The sequence below is a fragment of the Caloenas nicobarica genome, chromosome 1 (genome assembly GCF_036013445.1).
Source record: "Caloenas nicobarica isolate bCalNic1 chromosome 1, bCalNic1.hap1, whole genome shotgun sequence".
NCBI classification, from domain to species: Eukaryota; Metazoa; Chordata; class Aves; order Columbiformes; family Columbidae; genus Caloenas; species Caloenas nicobarica.
The window spans coordinates 175302149-175328306 of NC_088245.1; the positions used below are offsets into that span (position 1 = coordinate 175302149).

General features: G+C 37.5%; 1 protein-coding gene across 7 annotated transcripts in view; it reads left to right on the forward strand.

Moving 5' to 3' along the window:
* PCDH9 (protocadherin 9) overlaps positions 1-26158 on the forward strand; it is a 680268-nt gene that overhangs the window by 42211 nt on the left and 611899 nt on the right. The window contains exon 2 of one of the 7 annotated variants that reach the window (XM_065642195.1): positions 22605-22621. The exons of the other annotated variants lie outside the window; for them this stretch is intronic. Coding sequence (XP_065498267.1) covers positions 22605-22621 — 17 coding nt within the window. The remainder of the gene's footprint in view (positions 1-22604; positions 22622-26158) is intronic. 7 annotated transcript variants of the gene reach the window in all.

Below are 26158 nucleotides of genomic sequence, written 5' to 3' on the forward strand. Positions count from 1 at the left end.
ATTTCTGATAGTAATAATAAATGTACATAGGATGCATTTAAAGATCATCAGGTGTGATAACTGAAATGCTATTCGCAAAAAGACAAAGAATCTCAAGCAACGCCCTCCAACTCAAAATGGGACACTGGTCTCCTTAGGCGTATGCTGGGTACAGAAAGGCAGAAGTGGGAGCAACTGACAGTAGACGCATCCATTCATCCTGGGCTCATGAAAAGCCCCCTGCCAGTAACACAAACTTGAGGTACCTGGTAAGCACTGGGTAGGGGGCTGAGGTTGAGAAAAAGAGACAAGGAACTTGTTTCTTGTCACCTCTTGTATATTCCCAGGGCAGAGGGAAGGATTGAAGACAAAGTAAATCTTTCTTAGTGCATGCAGATACTGACAACAGACAAACATTTATCTTTATCCAGTCCTCCTCTGACATATTGTACTCATCAAAGGTCTGACTCAAGTGTAAACTCTAACTCAAGTATAAACATGTAGGCAAACTAAAAATCTACTGGTATTTCAAAGTTACCTGTTAGTGAACAGTCATAGCATTGTCTGGGAAGATACAGTTCTTGCTTGTTTGCGACATTAACCACAACATCAGTGCTAAAGGAAGTGATATTAAGTATAAGACCATAATAAAATCATTAATAATGCAAGATATAGGGCCCACTCCTTCCATCATTGAAAAATCTGCTGAAGTTAATAAAACTCTATCAAGGTAAATTTGGCTTTTCTTGTCATTTCAGGATAAAATTCTGCCAAAGATAGTTTCAGGTCTTTTATAGGTCATTAGCATTGCTGTGCATTAACAGGATTTATTTTATTTAGTGTTTGGTATAATTTAATCCTTCCTTTAATATTTAATAAACAGAATAAGAACCATTCAGAAGCTTGTTTTGGGGGGTATCTCCTAATCTTAGTCTTTATATCTGTTTCCGATTTGAGAGTTTTTTGGAAAGTCATTTTTATCCTTTATATTCTTCTAATAATCCATTTATTTACAAGGTTTTATGGTTATGGCATTACTCGCAAAGTGACTAAACATGTAGGAAATTAGTAATCCCTATCTTATTTTTGTATTATATATCCATATGTATAGTAACCTTGTACAGAGCACTCTTTAAAAATCTGTGTGGGAGTGTGTGCATGTATCTTATAATTTAAGTAAGGGTATATCTATTTGGTGTGCCTTACATTTTCCCTGTTCAGGTAAGTAATTTATCTACCTTTTTGTTTCAAAAAATTGTTATGTATTTTTGTCTGAGTTCCTCCCATAAGGATCCAGCTCATCTCAAAGACATTTCAGTTTTTGTTACTCAGGCATTTTTTCTGTCCTATGGATACTGAAGATTTTGAAAACAATTTTTTGGTGGTAGTTTTTGTTTTCAAAATGAAGAACAACGATCACATTCCCATTGATAATAGTAGAGATTTTGTGAATGATTGCTGTGGGAACTGGCATACTCATGTAATACAAATCTATCTAGATCATCCAAATGGCATTCAGAATCCTCCCAGAGTTTGTTGGATCCTTGTCCAATGCAAATTACACAGCGCAATCAGATAGTTACAACTAAATGCACTGGAATCACTAACTTTGTGGAGCATTGAGCTGATAAGCATACAAAGAGCTAATGTATCTTTGTACATCAGCACTAGCATTGCTGTGTGGGGGATATTTTACATCCTTCTTGATATTAGTTTTCATTTCCATCACTCCAAGTTGCACGCAAATACTTTAGAGAGATAAGATTGCTAGAAATATGATCAGAAAAATGACTCTGAAAAGCCCATAGAGTTCTGTACCTATTCTCAATTACTTTCCTGTCTGTGTAGGTAGAAAGCCAAAGATGGCTTTTCTAATTGCTAGATCTGTGAATATAATATCTGAAAATCCATGTTTCTGACTTTCACATTTAACTTACTAATAAAAATTCTGCAGTTCAGATTTAAATAGATCATTTTGCTGATGATGCAGAAGATAAAACAGGAATTCAACTCACCTTTATATGGTGCGTAATTCTAACAGTAGTACAAACTTGGTATGTGCTGTTAAAGGAGACTTGCATGATTTTTAGAATGTCTGGGCAGACAGATCCTTATGAGGGCAAGGGGAAGAATTAGTCAAACAGTGACTTTCCTGAGTTTCCCTTTAAATAGTGAGTGTAAAAGACCTGACTTTAAGCCTACTGAAAATAAGAAGATCCCCTCTAATTTCAGCAGGCTTTGAATGTTGGGCTGATTACACAATATAAAGCACTTCCAGGTTCTTGTAAGTACATTTCTGAGTGTTTGTAAGGTTGTGCATGTACAACACATATCATGATAATACCCTGCTGAGGCCAGACGCTTCAAACCTGTCCTCCATCATACTTATTCTAACTATGCAGATGTGAGGTCTGGTCACCACCTGGCCTTGCCTTTGTCAGCTTTAGAAATATCTTCATCATATTTTCGACTTGGTATATTCGGATTTCATTATTCTGCCAGAAAACACTTTTTGAAATCTAAATTTGCTAATTAACACACAAGTTTTTTCATGCCCTTAAGAAAGGAACTTTGGATTAAGTGTACAAGGGAGATATGAAAGGCAAAAAGTCCTTATGAATAAACCTTTATGCTTCAAAAATAGTTTGATGGAATCAAACGCTCCTTTGAAATAAAGCTCAAATATGCATTTGATACAATGATTTTTAATGGCTAGAGTCCATGGGTGTCATGAGACATCCCATTTCCCATTTCTTGGCAGTTTATAACAACCGATACCGTGTAAGTCAAATCTATCAGAGGACACCTTCCTGCAAATTTCTACACTTCGCCGTTTCAGAGCTCCCTGAGGGCTCTGGAGAGACATGAGGAGAGATGTTTATTACGGGCTTCATTTATTGAAGAAAACAGCTCTTGCATTTAGTGGGAGGATCACAGAGGCGCAGTGAAACTCGGAGAAGTCCCTCAGCTCTAGATTTTAAATCTCCCAAGCTTGCTTTTTCTTTTATTTGTCTGTCATTGTGCACAGAACAGCATGACCACTGTTTGCCTCCTGAGCCACAGCTGCCGGCGGGGGATAAGCGAGAGGCCCAGTGCAGCAGAGGGGAGGGGAGGATGTTTACACAGACCCAGCCTGCTTGAGGTTTATGCAAGAGGAGCTGCTATGAGAGACGTATAAAAATGTTAAAAGGGAGGATTGCTTGTCATCTAATGGAGAACTTTCTTAACCTCTGCTTCTCTGTCTTTCTGCCTCACCAAGTGAGGGATGCTCCATCTCCCTTCAGCTCCGCTGAATTTTTGTTAGCTGAAGCTGAGTTGATTAGGTGGCCGGCCCGTGGGGAATCTGGTTAAGTGTTAAAAACACGGCAGGTCTGTGGCCCAGTGGGCAGCTGATGAGCTTTCTGCTCAGCATAGGCAGTGGGGGCTCATTGCTGCTCAGTTGCAGTCACTCCCCCATTCAGTAGTGTCACCTCAGAGTTGTTTCTCCATCGGTATTCAAAAAAAAAAAAAAAGTCCTCTAGGCCCTTCTGGAGCTCCCCTTCTTTTGTACCTGATGGTCGCTACAGACTTTGCAGTGATTGATACCATGCAGCATTCAGACCACACACTGCAGTTTCGCGGGAGTGGTGCACCTTTAAATACATGTCCCAGGAGGCTGGGTGGCACATGCTGTGCCACTCTTCAGAAAGGTATAATTCACTTCTCCATAGTCACTCAGCAGCTTCAGTGGACTCTGATCGTCTGTCCTGGACACCCAGCAGCGTAAATAAACAGCAATCTCTTCGCTCCCTTGCAACACCCTGATTACTCCTGTGGGTGTGCAAGAAAGAGGGAAAACCCTGCGTGTGATCTGACAGATACTTCAGATGCAGCTTGGCCTTTTGCTTCTTCAGATTACCAAACATTATGGATTACCAAACAGATATTTGTATTTTTCTGTAATATGATACTTTATGTAAGCATGTGAAATTCTACTCAGAGATTTGATCCCCTGAAATACAAGAACCATGTGCAGGGAGGGGTTCATCTCACCTAACTCTACTTGTCTACAATTTAGGTATTACATCTGAGCTCCATATATAGTCCTAAAATAAACAGGGAATAGGGTGTCACAAGCCATTTGGTATTTTTAACCACAAAAGATGACCTACAATTCCTCATTTTTCTCCACTGACTAAGCATTGGTATGCTTTAGCATACCAGTATTTCTTGCAGGGTCAGATTATTTGGATTTAGTATGTTTGCTCAGAGAAGGAGCTGGTTCAGTATAACACATGTATGACATAACACATTCTCCCAGGGAATGCTAATTGCTTTTATAAAAAAACGTTTAAAGTTTATTTTAAAAAAGGTGTTTGTAATCTAGAGCAGCTATGTCATATGGATACATTTTCCTTTATAGCACACATGATATTTAAAACTATGCTACTACAAACAGTGTTTTTTATAACCAAGCACAAGCTTTGAATTGAATTACTTTTTGTCTGTGTGTATTTATTTCTTTTCAAGCATATCTGTCTCTCATACCTGACTGTGTAAATACATATTTGCCTATGGTTTCTTTCTCTCTGTTTTATCTGCTAGTCAAATCTGTCTAACCTATTTTAGGCTTTTATAGAGGCTTATCACTGCAGTATCTAGGCATTAAATGCTTCAATGCATTTCTGAAGGCTTTCATTTTACTTAAATGCCTTTGAACACACTTAGGAAGTGTTATTAATTAGAATCAGCCCAGTACAACTTCAGGTACTAATTAGGCATTGCCCTTCCATACATTCTTTAAAACTTTCCCACAGACTGAACATTTTAGCTAACTCAATAATTTGGAGATGGAAAAAGAACATTGTATGTGCTTTTGTCAGTCTTTTCTGGATTCACATTAGATGTGACATGGTTAGATTATGCTTTTTTGTAGAAAGCAAACATAAACTTTAAAGTTCTGTGTTGCAAATTGTGTATAGTTAGGTAAGTTCTGCCTTTGGACCCCTTCATAAAGAATTTAATGAAGACAGTGAACTTTAAAAGCAGTCATCCAATGACAGCTTAATTCTAACATTTTCTTTTCACGTTTCATATGGTTTAAAGGTTTTGTTTGTTTTATCTTTTACCTCATAGAAATAATTTGCCCAGAATATTTTAAACATTTCCTCTTCAAAACAGCATGACTGTACTTATACAAGTCATGTAATTTTCAAGCAGAAAACTCAATAATGGAATGGTAAATAGAATGTCCAACCTTTTATGTGAGCATGACAAGTTGTTTCATGCATCTGGTATTGTATTAGTGTTCCTAGCACAAAGCCTGTTAAGAACTTAAATATTTGAAACATCTCAGAAAATATCTTGCTATTTTTTGAAAGCTAGGCTATCTTGGGGAACTAACAGAAGCTGTCCTTACTTCACTGGAAAGCAAAACTTCCTTTGCACTGCTTCAGCAGTTAGAGCTACAGAGATTGGATGCACCTTTTGCCACCCAGGGAATGTGTGATTTATGGGCAGCTGCCCTACCCTTGGTCTCACCACTTGAGCTACATCTACATACACATCATTTCCCCAGAGGTTCAGTGTCAGGGTTGTTACTAGCGATCCACCGGCTGTAATCGCACTTTGCTGGCCTTCTCACAAGATAAGGAATGGATAATGCTTTCTCCTGGTAGTTGTTTGGATACAAAAAAGAAGTCAAATATGAGAGTCTTCAGCTACATACAGAAATGCTTTCCTTGGCATCTTTTTATGTGGTGTAAGTACTTGCAGGACACTTCAACAGATCATGTGCACTTAAGAAAATAAATTCACCTAATGCTATAAACTCAGTTGGGAAAAATACAATACGTGCTAAATGTGAGCTGCTTTAAGTCTGGTTCCGCAATAATGAGTTTCCTCTGTCTTTTATACTGTAAATTTTGAATTGCTTTTTTTAACTTTGAAATTGTTACTATGGGAATGGAAATTGGATGTTAGGCTAAATGTGAGGCTATTTATGAGATGAGGCTAAGATAGATTTGCTTAACTTAAACAATAATCTTTTATTTGCACTGCATTAATCTTTACACCAGAACTCTGTTTCTGCCTTGCGTATTTCTTTTCTAGTATGAACATTCAGTATTGTTTCCTCCAAATAATTATATGAAAACCCAAACCAGCTTTCTACATCAGGACAACATTCAGTTTCTTACAATGCATTTTTATGACCTTTTTCTTTCACGTAGGCCATATACTTCATGTACTTCATAAAGTCAGACAAATGTGAGTGTATTCTGTGATTAAAATTGTAGCTAGTATAGTTTAGCCTGTTGACACAAGTTTAAAATGAACAAGTTTTTCAATTTATTTTACTTTCCATTACTTAAGGTGCTCAAAAAAGAACAAGTAGATGTGCTCGGTTTATTCTTTTACATGAATCACATTACAGTGAGGGATATCCCCAGCGTTTAAGCATCCTTCCTAAGAGTAGCATTTATTGGTCTTGAAAATCATAGAAGATACTTCCCACTATGTTTACTATGAAGACATTAAGGAAGGAGTTTGAAAGACATTTAAACCTTGCTTAGATTTTGGCTAGAAATTCAGCACCACCAGCATTTGTCAGGAACAAACCCACAGTGTTTGCAGAGGTCAGATCAAATGACAGTAATTGTTAAACCCATATTTAAAATTGCATCTGTCTAATATCTGAAATTAATTTATTAATCTCTAAGGAAAGTGATAATACACTTGATGAACACAACTCCAGAGCAACATGCCAGTTCTGAAGACAACTGTCTCTGAAAAGGTTTGTCTCAGCAGGCTGACTTCTCCACCTGAAAATAAAAGTACCATAGAAAGGTAGCACAGTCATTTATAGAATATAACAGGAACTGAATCTCAGATCTCAGAAATCTCCACATAACCTCTGCATGTCTACAGCTATCCCTGAAGTCATGATGCTGAATCCTAAAGAGCTAGGAAAGAAAGCAAGCTTTTGTCAGAAGTAGAGCCTTTGCAGTTCTTCAGGAAGGAAGCTTTTGTTCAGCTCAGTGCAGTGAGTTGCAGCTCAGCAGAACTTTTTGTGCGGTTTTTTTTTTGGCTGACATTGGACTGCAGCTGTGATACAGATACCTTTTCAATGGATCTTTGCTGAACAAAATGAAAGGTTGAGACAGGGCAAATATTTTTATGAGGTCCTCGGGGGAAGTAGAATCCCTGGAGCAAAAGAAGTGATGATCATAAATTCACATAGTAATCTGACATTCACAGTTCACCTGAAATTTGAACTTTAAACTAAAGGACATATAGGTCACATTTGGTACATGGAGTGTCACGACCACAGCATCTCTCTTCTTTCCTCATTACTTCCAATACAGAGTACCATGTACACAGCAATCTAAGTGAATCATGGCCCCTTAGAGACTCAGATTCCATGGAACAGTTTCTCCTCTCTTAAATCGTATGAGTTCTGCCAGCAGACCACCAGCTCTACACTGTCATCCATACACAGAGACTTACATGAAGGAGTGATCTGGAAGTCTGAACTGGGTATGTTTCAGCCACAGTTCAACATGCCATGTGTGCTTCCAGTTCTGTCATTTTACACTGAAGCATCTGTTACTTCTTCTCATGCTCAGAATACATACTAATGCACAAAGAAATTTTTTTTGTGTCCATGTGTACATTTAATGTATATTTGTATGTATACATAAATTTCTGATAAAACTCAACATTGTAACTGCACTATAAGAATGAATGGAAATTAGCTATGTGAAATGGAAAAATTCTCACGTTATATAAAATATAAGCTTAGAAATACTTGACACATTTTCGGAAGAAAACCATTGTATGTATGTTTTAAACACATGGAAACTTCTCTCACTTTACTGAAAAGTGGTATTGGCTGACGACAGGCATGCAATACAGTTTGGGACAAATTAATTCTCTGGGGGTGAAAATTGGCTGTCTAATTGGTAAGAAAGTTTTATTTTTTAAAACTGATTGTTTTGTTTATTCAGTTGAGTAGAGCAAGTCTTTATTGTGCAAATTGCATGCAAGTTGTTTGTTCTTCCCTTTTTTATTCCACAAAGATTTCTCCTTTTTTTTTTTTTTTTCAGAGAAAAGTGTTTTTCTAAAGAAAAGTAACTTTTCCATTTTATCTGTTGTACCATAGCAGAGTAGTTTCTCTTGAGTTGAACTTTTAGTTGAAAAGTAAATCTTTACTTAAGAAAGCCATTTCTACTTTTTAAATATATAATGTGAAAAATATTTTTACAGCTCAGTCCACATCCATACAAGCACTGCAGGGTTCCTTTCCTTTAAGTGTGGATTAAATTCCTTATATTTTAATGGCAAATATCTTAGAAATACAAGGTTTCAATGTCCCATGCTTTGTCCAGGGCAAGTGACTTACACAAGTCTTTTTTCCAGATCTCTCCAGGGATTGCTCAGTGAGAAGGACGATAGGGCTAAGCACCTTATCCAAAATACTAGCTGTTAGCCTCTCCATTCTGGCTGCCTTGCTCCTGGGCATCGTAGTCCTTGTAAACAGATGTTTGCAAACTTTGAGGTGAACATGACTGAAAAAGATTCCCTTTCTTCTCTGTATAATAAATACCAGAAATTCCTAGTAACAGAATGTTTTCTCCGTTTGTAGGCCTAGTCGACCACTGGTGTAATACATTCTTGATTACTTATGAAAAAGAGAACTTTCATCCTCTTTCTTTCTTTAAAAATTGTTTAAAAGACATTTTTTTGGTTTGTGATGACAGGAAAAATATACCATATTTTTCAAAGGAGTCTCACTGGAACTCTAAAACTTTCTGATGTCAGTTGATTAAAAAAAACCTCCAACCAGTTATCTCGCTATCTGTACAATAGATAGAAGAAATAGCTTATAGTGTCATTCATACTGTCATATCTGTGTCTGGTCCACCATCCACATAACTCGTTAGCATGAGAGTTTGGTGGCCAGATCTCTTGGATGAAAAGCAGTAGCAATTTGACTCTTGCTTGTCTCTCTCAGACATTCTCCAGATAATGTAGTATCTCTTAGTTGACATCGTTCTAAAAATGGTCCTTGGATAGATTTTTTTTTTCAAAGTGATATTTTCCTGAATAGTCTGCTCCATCCTGGATCCAGTTCAGTAGAGAGGAAGATAATTTATCATTCTGTAGGCTGATTTCATAAGATGGCACAGGTTGGCGCCTCTGCCATCAAAATTACTGCAGTGTCCGCAAATACTAGCACCTGGGAGCAATGGCCTTGCAGTGATCTCATGCCTAGTGAATTAGGATTTTTCCCATTCTAGAACTCTCCAAAGCATACTCATCTTCCAGTCCTCTCTCCAAAACCCAAGCCTCCGAAAACGCTACCCTGCCATGAAGACAATACCTGTGTTTGCAAAACAGACCTGGTGGCATCATGCTGTTGTATCTCGATGGATAAGAGATCACACCTAATGCTCTGGACCACCACTGTGAGGTCTCTATCTAAGAGAGAAAAACTGTCCTGCAAAACACCCAGGTTCTCTCTGTCCCCTGTTCAGCCTTGAAAGGAGGGAACATGATGACAACAAAGCTAACTCTCTTAAAGTCTGACGAGATCTGTCATCCTCACTGTCTGTTAAAGGAAAGAGAATACATGTTGTTATGTGACTAACGGTGGTTATGAAAGATCTAAAAGATCCTTCTCCACAGATTTTTCTGCTGTCCAGGGGGAATTAGAGAGGGTTGCTTGCAGTGCTTTTCCTTATACGGCAGCAAAGCCATCACACGTTTTGTTTCCCAACTATTTTGGCTTGTATCAAATGTGAAGCTGGCTCAGAAACAGCTTGTAAAAGAGAGAAAAATAAGACTCTTAGCTCCAGTAAGTGCCTGAACACTTTTTCTTGTTAACTTGGCGTGAGTGTGATGGTATTTCAACTTGACATTGACGTGAACATTTCAACGACTGGACAGTAAGCTCTCTGATAAAGCCATTGTCTGACTAGGAAACAAGTCCCTTTTACAGGGCAGCCTCTTTATAGCAATTATAGTAAAAATTGACCTTTCAGAAGTTAAGTTTCTGTTTGAGGGGCCAAAACAAGGAGTGGAAGCAAGGATTAATTTCCCAGCAACAATCTAAGCTCTTTCCTTTTCAGATGAAAATAAAACTCAGGCAGGATTTTACGAGAGGTATTGAAATGCACATCTTTTAATTTTCCTAATTAGGCTCTGCTTCTAAATATGAACACAGTCTTACATGTGGGAACAAGCCTTTCCTAAATTTTGAAAAATTCGAAGCAAAATAAAGAAGAAAAAACACTCAGAAATTAATATATTTTAGAATATGACAAGCTTGTATTTTTAGGAATAGACTTTGACAAGAGTTGCCTCATTATGCTTGGTAATTTTTGGCATGCGGTTTGAATATAGTAGTCTTTCTGAGTACACTGCATAAAAACATAGCATTGATACGGCTTAGGATGTCTGTTCTGTGATTCTCTGTATATCCCTTAGTTTTGCATGAGTTGCTATTGTGTGTTTTTTCAAAATGTATATGCAACTCTTTTCATCTTTCTGTTTCTTTCTGTTCTTTGTTTCCTTCCCTTTGATTATAAGCATTTCATATCAGCCTTCCGAATCTATGTTACTATACTAGAGCAGTGCCATAAAGCGATATCATCTGGAAGTTAAGTAGAAGCATTATGTACTGAAATGATTCCTGAATCATATATTCCATGTTAAGAAAAATATGGGACAGAATAAAATTTCTGTCATGGCTTGTAACTAAGGTGTGAAAGACTTATCCAATACTGTCAGACAGTAAGTGATATCCGTAGTGAGAGTCCATTATATTTAGTTTATCAGTTTGCAGTCTTTTCAGTTATATTTTTTTATTTGAAGGCTTACTATCTGTTGCTGTACATTTATCCACTTATTTACATTTCAGTCATCTTCTTTCTGAATGTATGATCTTAATCCATTTATGAATCTGAAGATTAATCTGCTTTTAAAAAGTATTTCCCCCTGATTAGCGTCAATAAAGTCTTATTCCTTGTTGCTTTAGATGCATGCAAATTGTTTTGGTTTGTACATGATGGCAAACTAGGACTTCTGCCAGTTCCCTTGATTGTTTTAGAGAAATTCCAGACGGCTAGAAAGTAGTAACTCCTTAATGCATGTTTAGTATTGTAAGTCTCGTATTGATGGTGCATTAATAGCTGTCATCAGAAGTATCATATAAAAATGTTGGTGTCAGCAGTGCTAAGCCTAATGGCTGTCTCCTTGTGTACAGAGTAAAGAAAGAAGTGAAAAAGGATAGATATTTGGTTTAGACCCTTGTCATTTATGTAAAGGAAAAGAGAGGTGAGACTGTCACTTTAAATAATAGTTTCTTCTTCAGGAGATAGTTTGTTAGTTATTCTCTCTTCGTGTTATGCCAAAGTTGATTTTTGTGTACTGGAGACAATAAATGTAATGTGGGAGCCTGATACATATTCATAATTTTGCTCTAAGTCTAAAGTGCTTTTCGTGTAAATTCATCTAGCTGCAGATATTGTAAGCACCAAAAGCAATTACTTCATCACATCAGTTTGGTCTAAAAAAGAATACTATTAAACTCCTTGTTCTATATTTATTGTTCTAACAGGGAACAAGTAGGACATTCTGCTGAGACATGACTGCAAGTACCAAAATTAGGATGCTTTTATTCAATTATATTTGACAAAGCTGGACACCTTTTTTTTTTTTTTTTCAATCTATAATGTAGTAAATTTATGTACCTATCAAAAACAATCTATAGAGCTCTCCAGTGTTAAATGGTGGCAAAAAGGGAAGCTAAGCAAATTTTAAAAAAGAGCAGTATGCTTTCCATTTGCAAAGGAAGACAAGAGACTCTTGGGAAAGAATGCTATTTTTTCAAGTTGGTGTTTCTATTGTCTGTTTTTTTCACTATTAACACCTAGAAAAAAGAATACATTGAGTGGGTTCTGTACAGAGATCAAAAAGATGTGTCCTTCTCTCAACACTTATATATAACACAGAATTAAAATCCGGATAAAATCAAAGAGACAGTGGAATACGGAAAAATGAGGAGTTGTTTTCTGGTAAAAGGCAATTTTCAGTGAAAATTTAAAAAAGAAGAGTGGATTAGCTTTTGAAGTTCGTAGCCAGGAGGCATTTCACCAAGCTTGATATACATACAGAGATGTATTTGTTTGAAAGTGAATAGAATACAGAGGTTGGGCTCATGGGCTCATCAGAGACAGAGGTCAACCTCCCAGGATGGAAGAAAAATTGATGGAAAAGTGGATGCTCACCTGTGAAAGTTCTTGAACATTAAAAAAAAAATATAGTTTCCATGGCAAAAAAATGATACCGATGAGACACCTTTAAAAGGAGCATAAAGCAAGGAATATGATGAAAGCATCAGACCAGGACAATTATCTTTTGCATATGTATTTTGTATGACTGTTAGTGTGTCAGGAGTGCAGTTGTTGAGGCAAGAGTGGACAGTGTTTCCATAATGAAAATGTGAGATGGGGAGAAGCTACATGATAATTTTTCCTGTTGGTTTTGGGAGACACAATGTACAGATGATGGCCCAGAACTATCCTAATTCATGGAGTTGCCTACAGGACTAACATAGTTGTCACTGACTCTATATGCAGTCAATGGACAGAGGCACCTCCAAAGCATCACCAATTCTAAACCAGGCAGGCAAAGTAAATGAAGTGAATAATTTTTCAGGGATTCCTGGGTTTTTGTTTTGCTATACAGGGAGGTTTAGTGACTACCCTTATTTATAACATAAACAGCTTGTTGTAACATTACACAAGATGCATCTTACTCACAGTTGGATGGTGAATATAGATTTTTATGGCAGTACTGCCAAAAGGCTCAACACTATGTTAAAATCTTGTGGTGCAGGTGCTGTAAAATACAACCCTTTATATGAAGACTCATGTCTCTTTCTGTGCATGGATCATGCATCTTACTTGGAGACTTCTGAAGCAGAAGTCTTGCGGGCCAGAGGTAGAAGCTTTATGAGGTGAACCACAAAATGCTTTTGAAATGTTTCTAAGTGGGCTAAATTGTGTCCTAAGATGTTCATAGACTTTGTTTCTTCTCCATTTAATGGTATAAATTTCAGGAACAGTTTTTCTCTTTGGAAATGTAGGTAATGTGAATAGCTGCAAAACAAATTGCATTAAATATATTTGCATACCATATCAGATGAAATACACAATTAAAATAATGTATTTACCATGAAAAAATGATAGTGAAAAAGAAAAATATTTTTAAAACTAACTTAGGTGATTATTTTTTAATGAGTGCTGCTAGTTTAGAACCTGTGTACACAGACTTAATGTCTACAATCGTCTTTTTTTAAAATATGCTCTAAGCAGTCTGAGAGCGTCTATGAGTGAGTACTCGTAGCTAAAGAAGAATTTAATGCATGTGGAAAAAACATATTTCAAAGTATACACAAAAATAAACCCCTGTTTTTCAGATTTTCAGATTATATTTCCTGCCTCAAGACAATCAGATTTGCTTAGGGAAATTAAAATTTCCATATTTAATTGTTTTCTTGTGTTTAAAATTAACCTCACAACAAAGTAGTTTCCTATGCATCACTGGACTTCTGGGTTCACTTACTGCTGTGTAAGAAAGAGACTGTATCACCTACATCTGTATCGCAAGAAAGGACTCTCCAGAGGCTGAGCTACTACATGGTGGTGAGGTATGGATGTGCCGTCTTGGTGGCATCAGAAGTGTGGTTAGAAGCCGTTGTTGCCCTTATGACTGTACGACCTCAGTGTGATGGTTTGAATTTAGCTATTGTTGCTGTCTTCTGGGGAAAAGGAAGTTGTCCTTTCCTCCTAGCTGGCAAACATGCTGGATCAAGAGATTTAGCCATGATGACATCAGAAATTTGTAGCTAAGGTAGAAAATGAACACATGCCTCCTTAAGCCTATTCAGTTACTTAACAAATAAGATAATTTTAAAAAAACAAACACACCCTGCCAACACTCACATATTACTTGATTTCGTTAGGACAGGTGTCTCACTAGTGTGCATAGTGAAAAGCCTTGAACTCTGCTGAAGTCGAGATTATGTGTCACATAATTCCTAAAACCCAGTAGCAAAACTATAATTTTATGAGATTGGTTAATTTAACAGGAATATTTCTACTTGGTGTGATATCTGTGCAAAGAAAGTCTTGCCTAACTGGAAAGAGGACCATGAAGTATAGGGCCTCTATACTATAATAGAAACCCTTAGAGTTAATCTGGGAGGGAGCAGACATCATCTTTTAGTCATGGATTTTTTTTTTGCTATTTAAAGCATCTGGTTTTGTATGTTGGTTTTAAAAACATGATTTCAAATCCTGGTTGGCTTCTCTGTTCCCAACAAAGCTTTCTGCCCAACACATTCCCATCTCAATATGCTCTCTGTCTGAACATCTATTACAAGATCTCATTCATGTGGTAGGACACATTGTCTGTTCTCTCATTTATCCATGTACACAAGGACATTTTTTCCTGCAAATGCTTCTTGTTTTTCAAGCAAATTCTTGCTGGTATGAACAGGACCTGCCTGTGTCAAGGGTGGGAATGAGAACTAGATTTGATTCCAGGTGTCCATCTGAAGTAGGTAATTTGAAGTTTGGCTTCTGTTCATCAGCAGTACTAGCCATCCATTAGTATTCAGGAAATATTTTGGACGTTAGCCTCTGTTGCTTTAGTTACATATCTACTAATGAATATTCCTGTAAAAGTTTCACAGGAGAAAACTATCACTGGTAAATTTGAGATAGGGAAGCTTTCAATTCAGTGCTGCTAATAAATTCAATAATATAAGAAATTAGAGAAATTGTCTTTTCTGTGAAGATGCCATAGTGCAAATAGGGTAGTTACAATGAGCTATTGCAGCCATTGTCAAAAGCCCTTTAAAATAAGATTAGATTATTTCATTGTTGTACCATTTTCAGTTGGAGGATTGTAACTTTGTTTTATGAGGCCTATTTAATATACAGATTCCACTGGAATTTGAAGGAGTGAAGTAATAATTGTGATGATTTAAGATTAGAAGGATTTGGATAAACACAGATGATAGTGGTTATAGATCTGAATTGTCGCCTGAGATCATATAACCTGATTTATCATTTCACTGAAGAACTGCAGATAACATTTTACAATATATTTTCATATGTGGTCTTGTCATTGTTTCCCTTATTAAATTATGCTCCTTTATATAACAGAAACAAGGGTTTTATTTTGTCTTGAGGACATGTAAGATTTATGGAAAATGAACTGATGTTATTTGCTCATTCACTTTGATACAGGGAGGGACAATTATGACCTTCATGTTGTTATTTATATTTAATGCATTTTGTTTCTCCGTGTTCTGGAGTTGCTAGAGTAACTGCATTTGCGAAAACTTGCAGTTAATTTAATTTCCATTTGCCAAAGTTAATAAAACCACTCTAAGAAAATTACTTCTATGTCAACCTATTCTAATGATTATGATGACTAGGCAGGTCATGTCTCTTAACTTCTGGAATCACAGGGAGACAAGAAAGTATTCTGGTAGGAGAGTATAGTTTGTGCGTAAGTATTTTTGCATAGGTATTTTTCCATAGATTTCCCAGCCAACTTTTCTAAACTTTACTATTCAAATTTAATGGTTTGTTTAACAAAGATTTTCTCTTTCAGTGGTCGTGAGTCAGATAGCTACTTTCTCTGCTAACCAGCAGTTTGTTTGACGGAGATGTTTTTTCTGAGCACATTGTCACAGAGAGCTCTGCAGACAGACAAACACACAGTCAGCTTCCATCCTTCTCTGCGCGTAATGCAGCGCAAAGGCAAGGCCGTGCCTTATTTTCTTTATTCGCTCAGGCCTGCAGCCCTTTTCGTCAAGGGCACTGAAGTATGTCCAATTTTTATTTTCCGATGCAGTCTCCTGCTGACTGAAATCTAGGTCGAAAGTTTGCGACCATACTCCACGCACGTTCTCGCTGCTCCTCGGCAGCAGCGCTGTTTGCCGGCTCCACCGCGAGCTCGTAGATCGGCCTCCCTGAGGCACGTGGCACCGAATGATTTTGGCCGCCTGTGAAACTGTCGTTAGAAACCTCTCTTATGCAAGAGCTCGAGAGTTAACGCGCCGCCTGTTTCAAAACATCCTATTCTTCCACAAGGGCTGAAGTATTTCAGCAGAGATCCAGCAGTGTCTCCTAGAAGAGGAAAATAGCTTTCTGGGGTCACAGCAAAGGTCCTGCTTCTGACAGTGGACAGCAGCAGTTGAAGGAATGGCATGATGGTGTGGAGATCACAGAGGTGACCTTCTGAGGTGGGAGGTTATTTATTTCTTGCTGCTCCATTCAGAACAGTTAGCAGTTAGTACAGGTAGGAATCAGACCTCCTCCATTTGCTAGCAGGGGCAGAGGGAGTTAACGCGAAGTAATGGGAAGTAGAACATGAATCAAGCAGGAGAAATATAGCTTGAGTATCAGAGAAACTACTTAGCGGTGAACTGTATTACAGAATCAGGCAGCTTCCCAAGGAGAGATGACGGATTTGTATCGCTCGTGGCATTTAAAAGTGAGCTGTGCACAGCACATGAGATACGTTAAGAGTTATCTCACCATCTCTAGCAGAATGACAGATTAGATGGACATCTCTAGATAGAAACGTGTCGCTACCCAGAAAAAGATTTAAATTATTTCCAGAATAGCTTAAATAAACACAACAGAAGCAAAAATGCATTATCTTTTCTCTGAGATTGTAAAAAAAACAAGTTTCAACTTTTTTCCCTGTTCTTCTTGCAGAAATTACCTTCTTTCTGTGAAGCATAGTTTTGCATGTATAAGTTAACTTTTATAACACTTGTCCAGTGTTTGAAGGTCATATAATAATCTGTATTCAATTACATGCTGCAAGACATATACTTAAAACATACAAGCATTTTTTGAACACTAGGTGACTGAAAATATCTTGCATCATTTTATTTTAGAAAACTAAATTAGTATGTACTGTATTCTAGCTAATGCCAAACAGCATCTTACACCAACTCCAGCTCCACAGGAATAGCATACTGTTCAATATAAATAAGCATTTCATAACCTGGGCTTTCACTTTGAATAGTTGAATGCATCTGCCTTGTGTCTTTTAATGAATACTTTGTCCAGAATGTCATACACCCTCTAGTGAATTAAATTTTCTATAGTCTGAAGCATTTACTTTTTAAAAAATATTTAATATGCAGCTGCCTGCTAACATACATAGCAAATCTCCCTGTGAAGCTATCAAGTAGAAATAAGGCACTTAAAAACTTCAAGATATCACACAATTTTGCCATTGAAGACTGTTTAAAGCCTTAGGCACTTAGGTAACTCAATTTTTGTACTAGCAAAGAAAGAGATTTAGGTATTCAGAAAAAGATGAAGTCAGAGAGTGCTGTGCCAGGTGTTTCAACTGTAGGAAAGCTTAGAGCGTGGAAGGAGCAATGTAGCAGCAAAGCAGACCTGCTGAATAATTCATCACTGTCTTACACACTTCTGCTGCTGTACCATTATTTAGGAAAGAATATTATATTGTTATTGATTACAGCACTTGCTGACACGTTTCATTTGCTGGGAGGTGTGTGTGCATGCTTTGTATTTCCGACACTTAATCAGCAGAGGAACTTATGTATGAGCTTGATTAAAATTTAAAAGGCTGAATGTTATACACACACACACACATGCAGGCACGCATACTCAGCGTTTATCCTTAACACTCCCAGTTTGGAGAGGGAGATCTTACTTCATGTGTCAGAGGAACAATCTTCCCACATATAGTGTTTTCAAAGTGATGAAAAACGTTTTGTAAGGGACTACAAGCAGCTTTGCCTTTACCATAACACTGCTGGGAAAGCAACTCCTTCGTTACACCGCCCTGCCACCCCTCAGCACTGCGGGAGCGCCTAGGAAAGGGCCCAGAAGCATCTTCTGCCGTGGGAGCTGACCCTGCTGTGCCTTGGTCACCGACAGCCCCACTTACACCGGCCAAACCCCACGGGTGCCCTTTACTTAGGCTGCTGCAGTTGCTGATATGAATAAACTTTCGCCTGTAGTTGGCTAAAGGCCAGAGGAACTTGATGGGTGTTGCAGCTAGTACATGTCATTTGAATAATGAAATGAAATCCTGTTCCTTACATGCTTGAAAACAAATATAGATATATAAATGCCTGTATATCTATATAGAGAGAACTGAATATCTACATAGACTATGGATAGAAATGTATACAAATATAGATATATTTCATTATCTGGATTTATGCTTTCAAATTTTTGTTGGAGTGTTGCAAGATGTTTCTTTTTTAGACTTTTATGAAACAATGAAGGGTATTTCCCCAGTTAAGGAGAGTGGAAAGGAAGAAACAAACCAGAAATATTTTACTGAATTCTTTTTGTTTAGGGAAAATCTGGTATCGATGAAAAAGGCATCACGACAAATTTAGATTGTATAGAAACAGTATTGAGAAGATCCCAAGTGGCTGTGGTGAGCTTTGTCTCAAATGTTGAGCTTGTAGGGGATCCTGTGCCAAATTCTGAACAGCACTGGAAGTTGAAAGAGAATAAACTGCTTGTATCCTAGAGGAAAGCCTTTCTTCACCTCTCTTTGCATGTGCAAATCCATAAATTGCAAAAAAGGACTATAAGCAGAACACAAGGGACCTTGAATGCTTTACTAAAAGAATAATCAGGTTTCTTTCCCCATTTTGAAAGTCAACTGGGTGGAAATAAAATTCATTTTATAGAAGGATAAATCCACAGTAAGATACTGATCTGTTGAAGCAAATGGCTGCCCTCTCACTGATTTCAGGAGAGTCAGGGCTCACCCCTAATAGCCAGCTTTGTCAGGTGGCAAACAGTGATTACATTAATAAATGTTTGTTTCATAAATATTTGCTTCTGCTCAAATTTTGGAAGAGTCACTTCACATTTACCAGGTCCAGAAGCTGAGCAGATCACATGATCCCTCAACCCATCAGTCATATGTACACAGTGTATCCCTGTTTGATGTGTGCAAACTGGTCTTGCATAGCTTGGATTTTTTTTTAGCTCTTTAAATACTAAGTGAACATTGCTTGGTAGAATATCCAGTAATGCAACTAGCAAGTGTTACTTGCAGGTTCGTTGGTTTATTTTTCTCTCTATTTCCTTCTCTTTCCAGGAGGAGCAGCATTAGATGGGCCGTATTAACTTGGTTTTGTAGATTTTTTTGTTTATTTTTTGAAACTGAGATGGCAAGACTGAAGAAAACCAGTGTGCTTGGAAGAAAATAATTTAAATAGATTCCTCATGGTTTGTATTTGCAGTGACTCTGTGTGGATACTGGATCAATATCTGAATATAAATTTCTGAATATAATTTTACAGAATCGTTCTTCAAAATACTTGGCATTTACTATGGCAAAAATGGATGAATACTGCAGATTTAGAAATAGGTGCTTAAGGCTTTGATGCTTTTGCATCAAAAATATCTCTTACTTCCACTATTTAGATATTGTGATTTACCTAGAAGAAATCAATACAAAGATTTCGTCAGTGTTTTGATTCTTGGCAGACTTAGTCAGTGTTTTGATTCTTGGTATCTAGTCAAAATGAAAAGCAATAAATCTCTGAACTTATCAGGAATGTTAAAAGGTACAACTTAATCATTATTTATTGTCTAGAGCTTTTGATATGTTTGACTCATTTTCAAGGTAAGTGCTGAAAAAAAGGAATGCAATGTATCTTTTACAAAATGCTCAGCAAAACTCACAACAATATGATAGTGATTAGTGCAGAGAAATGCTTACAGCAATCATATAGTGCTAGTGATTATACCTCGCATCCACTATAAAAACAAGCTGTTCCTGATGTGCTCCTCAAAAGTAGGACAAAATGTTCTCCATTAGTCTGTTGCTACTTAACATCTTTCTCTACGTCACGTCTTAATTTTTCTCTCATGCCATCTGCAGAAAAACATGTCTCTCAACCTTCTAGATCCTTAGATGGCAATATTCAGAGCTGTAAGAGGAATTAGGCCACATGAGAAGACAATATTTTCATGGTGGTGTTCAAGAGGCTTTTAAAAATATACAGATAAAGAACAAAGTTGCCGGCAGTGATTTTTATCTTCAGTAAAAGCAATTATATCATTATGCACATATAAAGTAAAATATAAACTCACATATAAAATTGAAATATAAACATTATTCTGTGATTTTAATGTATTTTTGCTGCCAAACTATACAAATGTCTACACCTTTAGTCTTGGCCTTGGTCATTAAGTTTTAGAGCAATATGAGGACAGAATGCCTTTTGGGGCCAGCTGAATGTATATTTTATTTCTCTAGAAATGAAAATATTTGGTAAATAACTACACATAAAAATGTATTCATTGTGAAACACATTCTTGTGTATATCTTGCATTCAAGAAAGAGAGCTCCCACTAGGTAGGAGGCATCATGGACCAATCTGACAACGTGCCAGCATGTCCTCTGCAGCAGAATAGTGGTGAGATGAGCTTGGACTCAGGAGTCCTGCTGGGCTGACACCACGCTGCTGAGTGTCCCACCAGCCTTGGATACCTCCAGGGTCTGCCTTGTCCATTTTCAGCTGCTTTTATAGCAGGTGAACAAAGAGCAGGAGTGTGTTTCTGCTGTGAGGCAGTGCTGGGACCTCTCAGGACTGGTTGGTGAAGAATGTGGAGAGGGACAAGTGTGGGAAGGACTTGAGTAACATGCCTAAAATCATTGGGCTTTTCAGAAAAAGGAGCATTTGTGACCTAGTGACACAGTGAATGGTGGCATTTTTCTATAACATACGTTGCTTTCTGACATGATAATGCTGTCTGTGCCCTAAAAACTAATTCAGCTACACTGAACAATTTGCCTTGGGAAGCTCAAGGTATTATTCTGCCCATGAGAAACAGGGCTGGTTTGGAAAAGATTAGAGGCCTTAGTGGGGCTCAAAACTACTCTGTAATACACTGACAAACTTGAAGCTTCTCAGTGAATTTTAACTGTCACGATGGTAAGGAGGTATCTATGGACAAAGCAGTAAGGCAGCTAGAAAACTTCAGATTTCTTTGCTGAGTTGAGAGAGGGCAAAAAATAATGGGAGATGCAACTGAGAATCTGATGACAGGCTGAGACATGGTATGATGTGAAGTTTTGTTGAAGTCAGTGAAAACTGGTAGAGTTGAGCATTAAAGGAATGTTTCACTCACCATGAATCCATATGTCATGTGGCAAATCCCTGAGAATTTAGCATGTGCAGTGTTCTCCTCCTTTGGCTCTTTTTCCTCTTTCAAGCACACTCGCTTTTTCTCTCCCATGTGTCTTCAGTTTTCTCTTTACAGTGGGTTTCTTCTTTTGCTTAACAGTGAATATTTGATTAGCAGCTACTCAAGTACTAACCAACTTCCACTCCAGGTAGCAACAGTCTTTTTTTCCTTCTTTTTTTCACATCTTTCACACTGGCTTTTTATCCCGAGAGTTTTTATCAATGCTGCATTTTTTGCAAGTCTCACTGGCATCATCATTTTCTTTTTTCCTATACATTTTTCTTTCCATTCTATATATCATTCAGTACTGAGAAGGGAGACTGGCAGCTATTTTATGCCAAAAAATAAAGGGATGGAAACAAAGGGTTTTACAGAAGTGGATAGAATTATTTATTGTTGAAAAAATCTCAGTGATCTTTTAAAATTAATTGAAATACCTTCAGTACTGGAAGTCCAAATATCACAAGGTTGTGAAAGAGCTTAGCCTAAAGCAGACTGATGCCAATAGAAGGATCACAAGTGACTTATAGTCAATTGGTATTAAAGCTGATTGGAATCTGTGACACCTCTGTGAAAAATATATCCCCCTTTCTGGGATTAACTAGCCTTAATTTATATTTACAGTGTGAATATAGCTGCTGTTGCCATAGGATATGATTGCCTTTCACATTCTGTGATGTACTGTGTCATGTACTGTACTATGTTATGTAGCACAGTTTGAAAGATTTTTTGGTTTCCATTTTACAGTTAAGAACTGAGGCATGCACTGCTTCTGTGGCTTGCTCAGCGTAACATGTGGAAGTCTGTTTCAGAGCAAGGACTTGAATTTCAATCTTGTGAGTCAGTGCTTTAGCACTCAAACAGTTGCTACTCTCTGACACATACCTAGTAATCAAAGACCAAAAAGTGAAGAGTAAAATGTGTATGGTATATCAATATGTTGAACAAGAAACAGAGGGAGAGAATTAATCTAAAAAAAACCCCTTCTGATATGTTCTTGTTCTATTGAAACTGGGCCACTTGTGCATCCAGGGATTCAAGATTCATGGATTTAGGACAGCAAACACGAAGGTGCTTGGTTGTGTATCATTGTGGCTGAACAACTCCCTGGGGATACAGGAGTCTTAGAGATCTGCTCATTGCACTGTTCGGGCATTTTATATTAGAAAGTTGTTAGGTAAAGAAAAAGAAAGGAATAATAATGGAAATTAATCCCCCTTCCTCCCCCTGAAATACACTGAAGTTAAGTTTTAGGGATAAATGTAAGGTTTATTCTGCATTATTCCTGCAGAAAGTAGATATCTAAGACTGCTTAAGAGGTTACAGGAATGCTCAGAACAAACATCTAGGACATAGTGTGGTATGCACTCACAGTACAGATAAGCCTGATCAATTTAGACATTTTTCATCCTTTATGCAAATATTTTGTTTTACATTTGTCTTAAAGAAGTTGTTTGTGATTGCTGTGCATAAAAGAGGTGCAATTATGTGTATCTGAGTGACAGCTCTCTGCAGTTTACCATGTTACTGTACCTCTGAGCATGATGGATATTGCATGCAGAGAGCAAATATGGTTGGCAATAATATTGTCTCTTTAATTACTTTCACATCAATACAGGTACATGTGGACATGTGTCTTCACGGACATGATTCCCACATAAGAATTGTAGAGCTATAGAGTAAAAATGTTACAGCTGTCATAAAATACACATGAAAATTGGGAGCCCTAACAAATGTGTACACCAGCCTTATTTAACGACTTGGTATTGTTACTAAAAACAGAGTTTCAAGCTATGAGATGGTATGTTTAGGAAAGCTTTTTGAGGGACATTGGTCTTTTGAGAGCAATGATGTGGAAAAGTATGTGTCAGGAAGCAGAGACACAATCATTTATGAATTTTACTGAGAACACAGTTCTTCGTTGATTTTCTGATTAAAATACGTGCTAATGGGTTCTGGGCCTTTTTTTCTTCTTTTCCCTGTGAACTGTGGCAATGTTGGCATATTTATAAAATAAAACTGAATTGCTTGATTCCTCCTTCCCTTCCCTTCCCTTCCCTTCCCTTCCCTTCCCTTCCCTTCCCTTCCCTTCCCTTCCCTTCCCTTCCCTTCCCTTCCCTTCCTTTCCATCTTCTATGTCCGTGTATTTTCTATTTTGAGGTTACTGCTTTAGCAAATTTCAGCAAATATTCCTTCACCAGTATTCTTGACAAGTTTTAGTGCTACGCTTGAACCTCTTTCTCCACTTAGGGGTAGAATAATGTCAGTCATCTGGCTCTCAAAAATAAATAAGGTAAATGACATTTCTTTCCTCATTGTTCCTTTGGCAATATATGGTTCTCTGTTTTGACTGTGAAAAAATGCTACTTTTTGGAGAATGGATCTGTTTTGTAAAATTTCATTAAAAATATACAATCATGGATTTTATAGATTCGGATGAGGGCAAGCATTGTCTTGACTGACATAGTGAGGATTTCAAGCAATAACTTGAGTACATGTGCCAATGTTTACATGCATCTGTAATTTTAAAGAGCACAGAACACGAAAAATTGCTCGATTTCTGTTCTAAGACTAGTAAATAGAATCATAGAATCAAAGAATCATTTAGATTGGAAAAGACCTTTTAGATCATAAAGTCCAACTGTTAAACTAGCACTGCAAAGTCCACCCCTAAAACATGACCCTAAGCATGGCATATGCATGTCTTTTAAATATCTCCAGGGATAGCGACTCTACCACTTCCCTGGGGAACCTGTTCAAATGCCTGACAACCCTTTCCAGGAAGAAGTTTTTCCCAATATCCAATCTAATCCTCTGCTGGGACCACTTGAGGCCATTTCCTTTTGTCCTATCACTTGTTACTTGGGGAAAGAGACCAACACCCTCTGTCCTACAACCTCTTTTCAGGTTTCAGCTCTGAGGACAAGCAGTATGTCACAGCTCACATCCACGCAGCTAGACTGTCCCAAAATCAAGATGACCACTGTCCTGCAGTTTGGGAACTGTGCCCATTCCAAGATAACCCCTGTGACAGCAATAGTTGCCTTAAAACTGACAAGGACTGGGCTGCTAAACGTACTGAATTTGCCCTGTTTTGTTTCTGAAGCTGGATGAATCTTTTGTTTTAGATGGTTCAATGACAGTGTGAGAAGGCACACAGCATCTGGAGGAATGAGATACATCTATAACTATAGTTTTCTGGCCACTACACTGAATCTCAGCAGTATCCTGCTTCCATAATGGTTGATATTTTGGGATTATAAACTCAGAGGACAATAAACCCCAGTGACTATAAATCCCAGGGCATGATGAATGCCTGGGATTAATCATGGATATCCAGAACTCAAAGTCTGTAGATGCTAACTCAACTGGGGATCAGGCCAAACGGGACTCTTGGTTACAGGATAAAACAAGCATGACTGACTCTAGGACACCATGTGTGTTTGAAAAGTTGTTATGAGGAAAGGTGGTCATAACTGAAGAATTAAAGCTAATATGCTTAATATGTACTGTCTGATAATTCTGCATGTATTGGCAGGTCTAATCGCAATAGTCACTGTTAAAAAACTGCTTTTTTTTCTTTAGCCACATATGTGCATGCAAGCTGGGTGCATTAACTTGGTAGGAGGCTTCAATGAGTGAAAAATAGTAAATAGCAATCAGATAGCTATCTATCTTCTATATATTTTTTAGTTTTGAAAGGGGAAAGTATTATTCAATTTCAGACAATGAAATGTTTTCTCTAGTCTAATTGTATTCTTTTGTGCAATAATATTTCTTTTTCAGACGTATCCCCTATTTCTCAGTTTTCCTATCTTATGAGTAAAAGACATCAGTAATAGCAACGTATATTGCTGAATATTCCTATGTACTCATAGCTGCTTCTAAAATATTAATATCTATTTAAATCCTTATTTTAAAAGTTATTTTTTGTGCATAAGTGCACATGTATGTTGATGCAGAAACACACTGTATATGTTCCTCCTTCCTTCTCTTCTTCCTTTCTGCCTTTCTTCCTTCAGACACAACTGCTTGCAGATTGCTCTCCTAGCTTGCCATTCAGCAGGGACATCAATTATTTTGAAGCTGAAGATATTTTCAGGAAAATTATCAGGTCTTTTCATATTGAAAGAAGTTTGATTTAATCAGAGATTTGAAAACTTCTTTTACCTGTCCATGGAGTCTATGAATTTGACTGCCCTTACGTTGTCACTGTAAAATAAAAGCAATAATACATATGGTTGTGAAAAAAAGACATGCCTTAGTTATGCTTTTTATTGATAAGTGGCTCGAATGGCACGGCATGTCTTCAGATACTGAGCATGCATAGCCATGAGAAGTATACTGTTAATTTTATCATCTCAGAGAGAAGCGGGCCTGGAATTCATTATTCCATTTTGGTACTGGAACAGAGAGTTTGACTGGGGCTGGCCCCTGTGTCTGCTTGAAGCCCTCTAAAAATACTCAGGACTTCGTCTTTGAAGCTAGCTGAGGGATAAGATTCTCAGCTCAAAGGGAGCAGAGTGTGTTTATTCCTTTCTTGTATTTAGTGTGCTCACTTACCTTCTGAATGTGATAGAGTCAAATGTGGCAGGCTCAGGAGCTTTATAAGCTCTGCGACATGATGTGGCTCTTAAGTTTGTCTAAGAGCATATATACATAAGCATGCTTGATTTCATCCAGTAAACTTTTTACATTCATATCCTGGATAAAAAGACAGTAGGTCTAACTGCTTCTGTAGAAGATGATACTCTGCTTGCACCATAAGTCCTCTAAATCAATCCTAATGTGTAATTCCTAGAAACACCTCCATTTATTGGCTTCTACATGCCTTTCTTTTTTTCTGACTGAACTCTTCCTGAAGTGAGATACTTTTACAAAATACCGTAAAGTCCCTCAGAAAAACACTT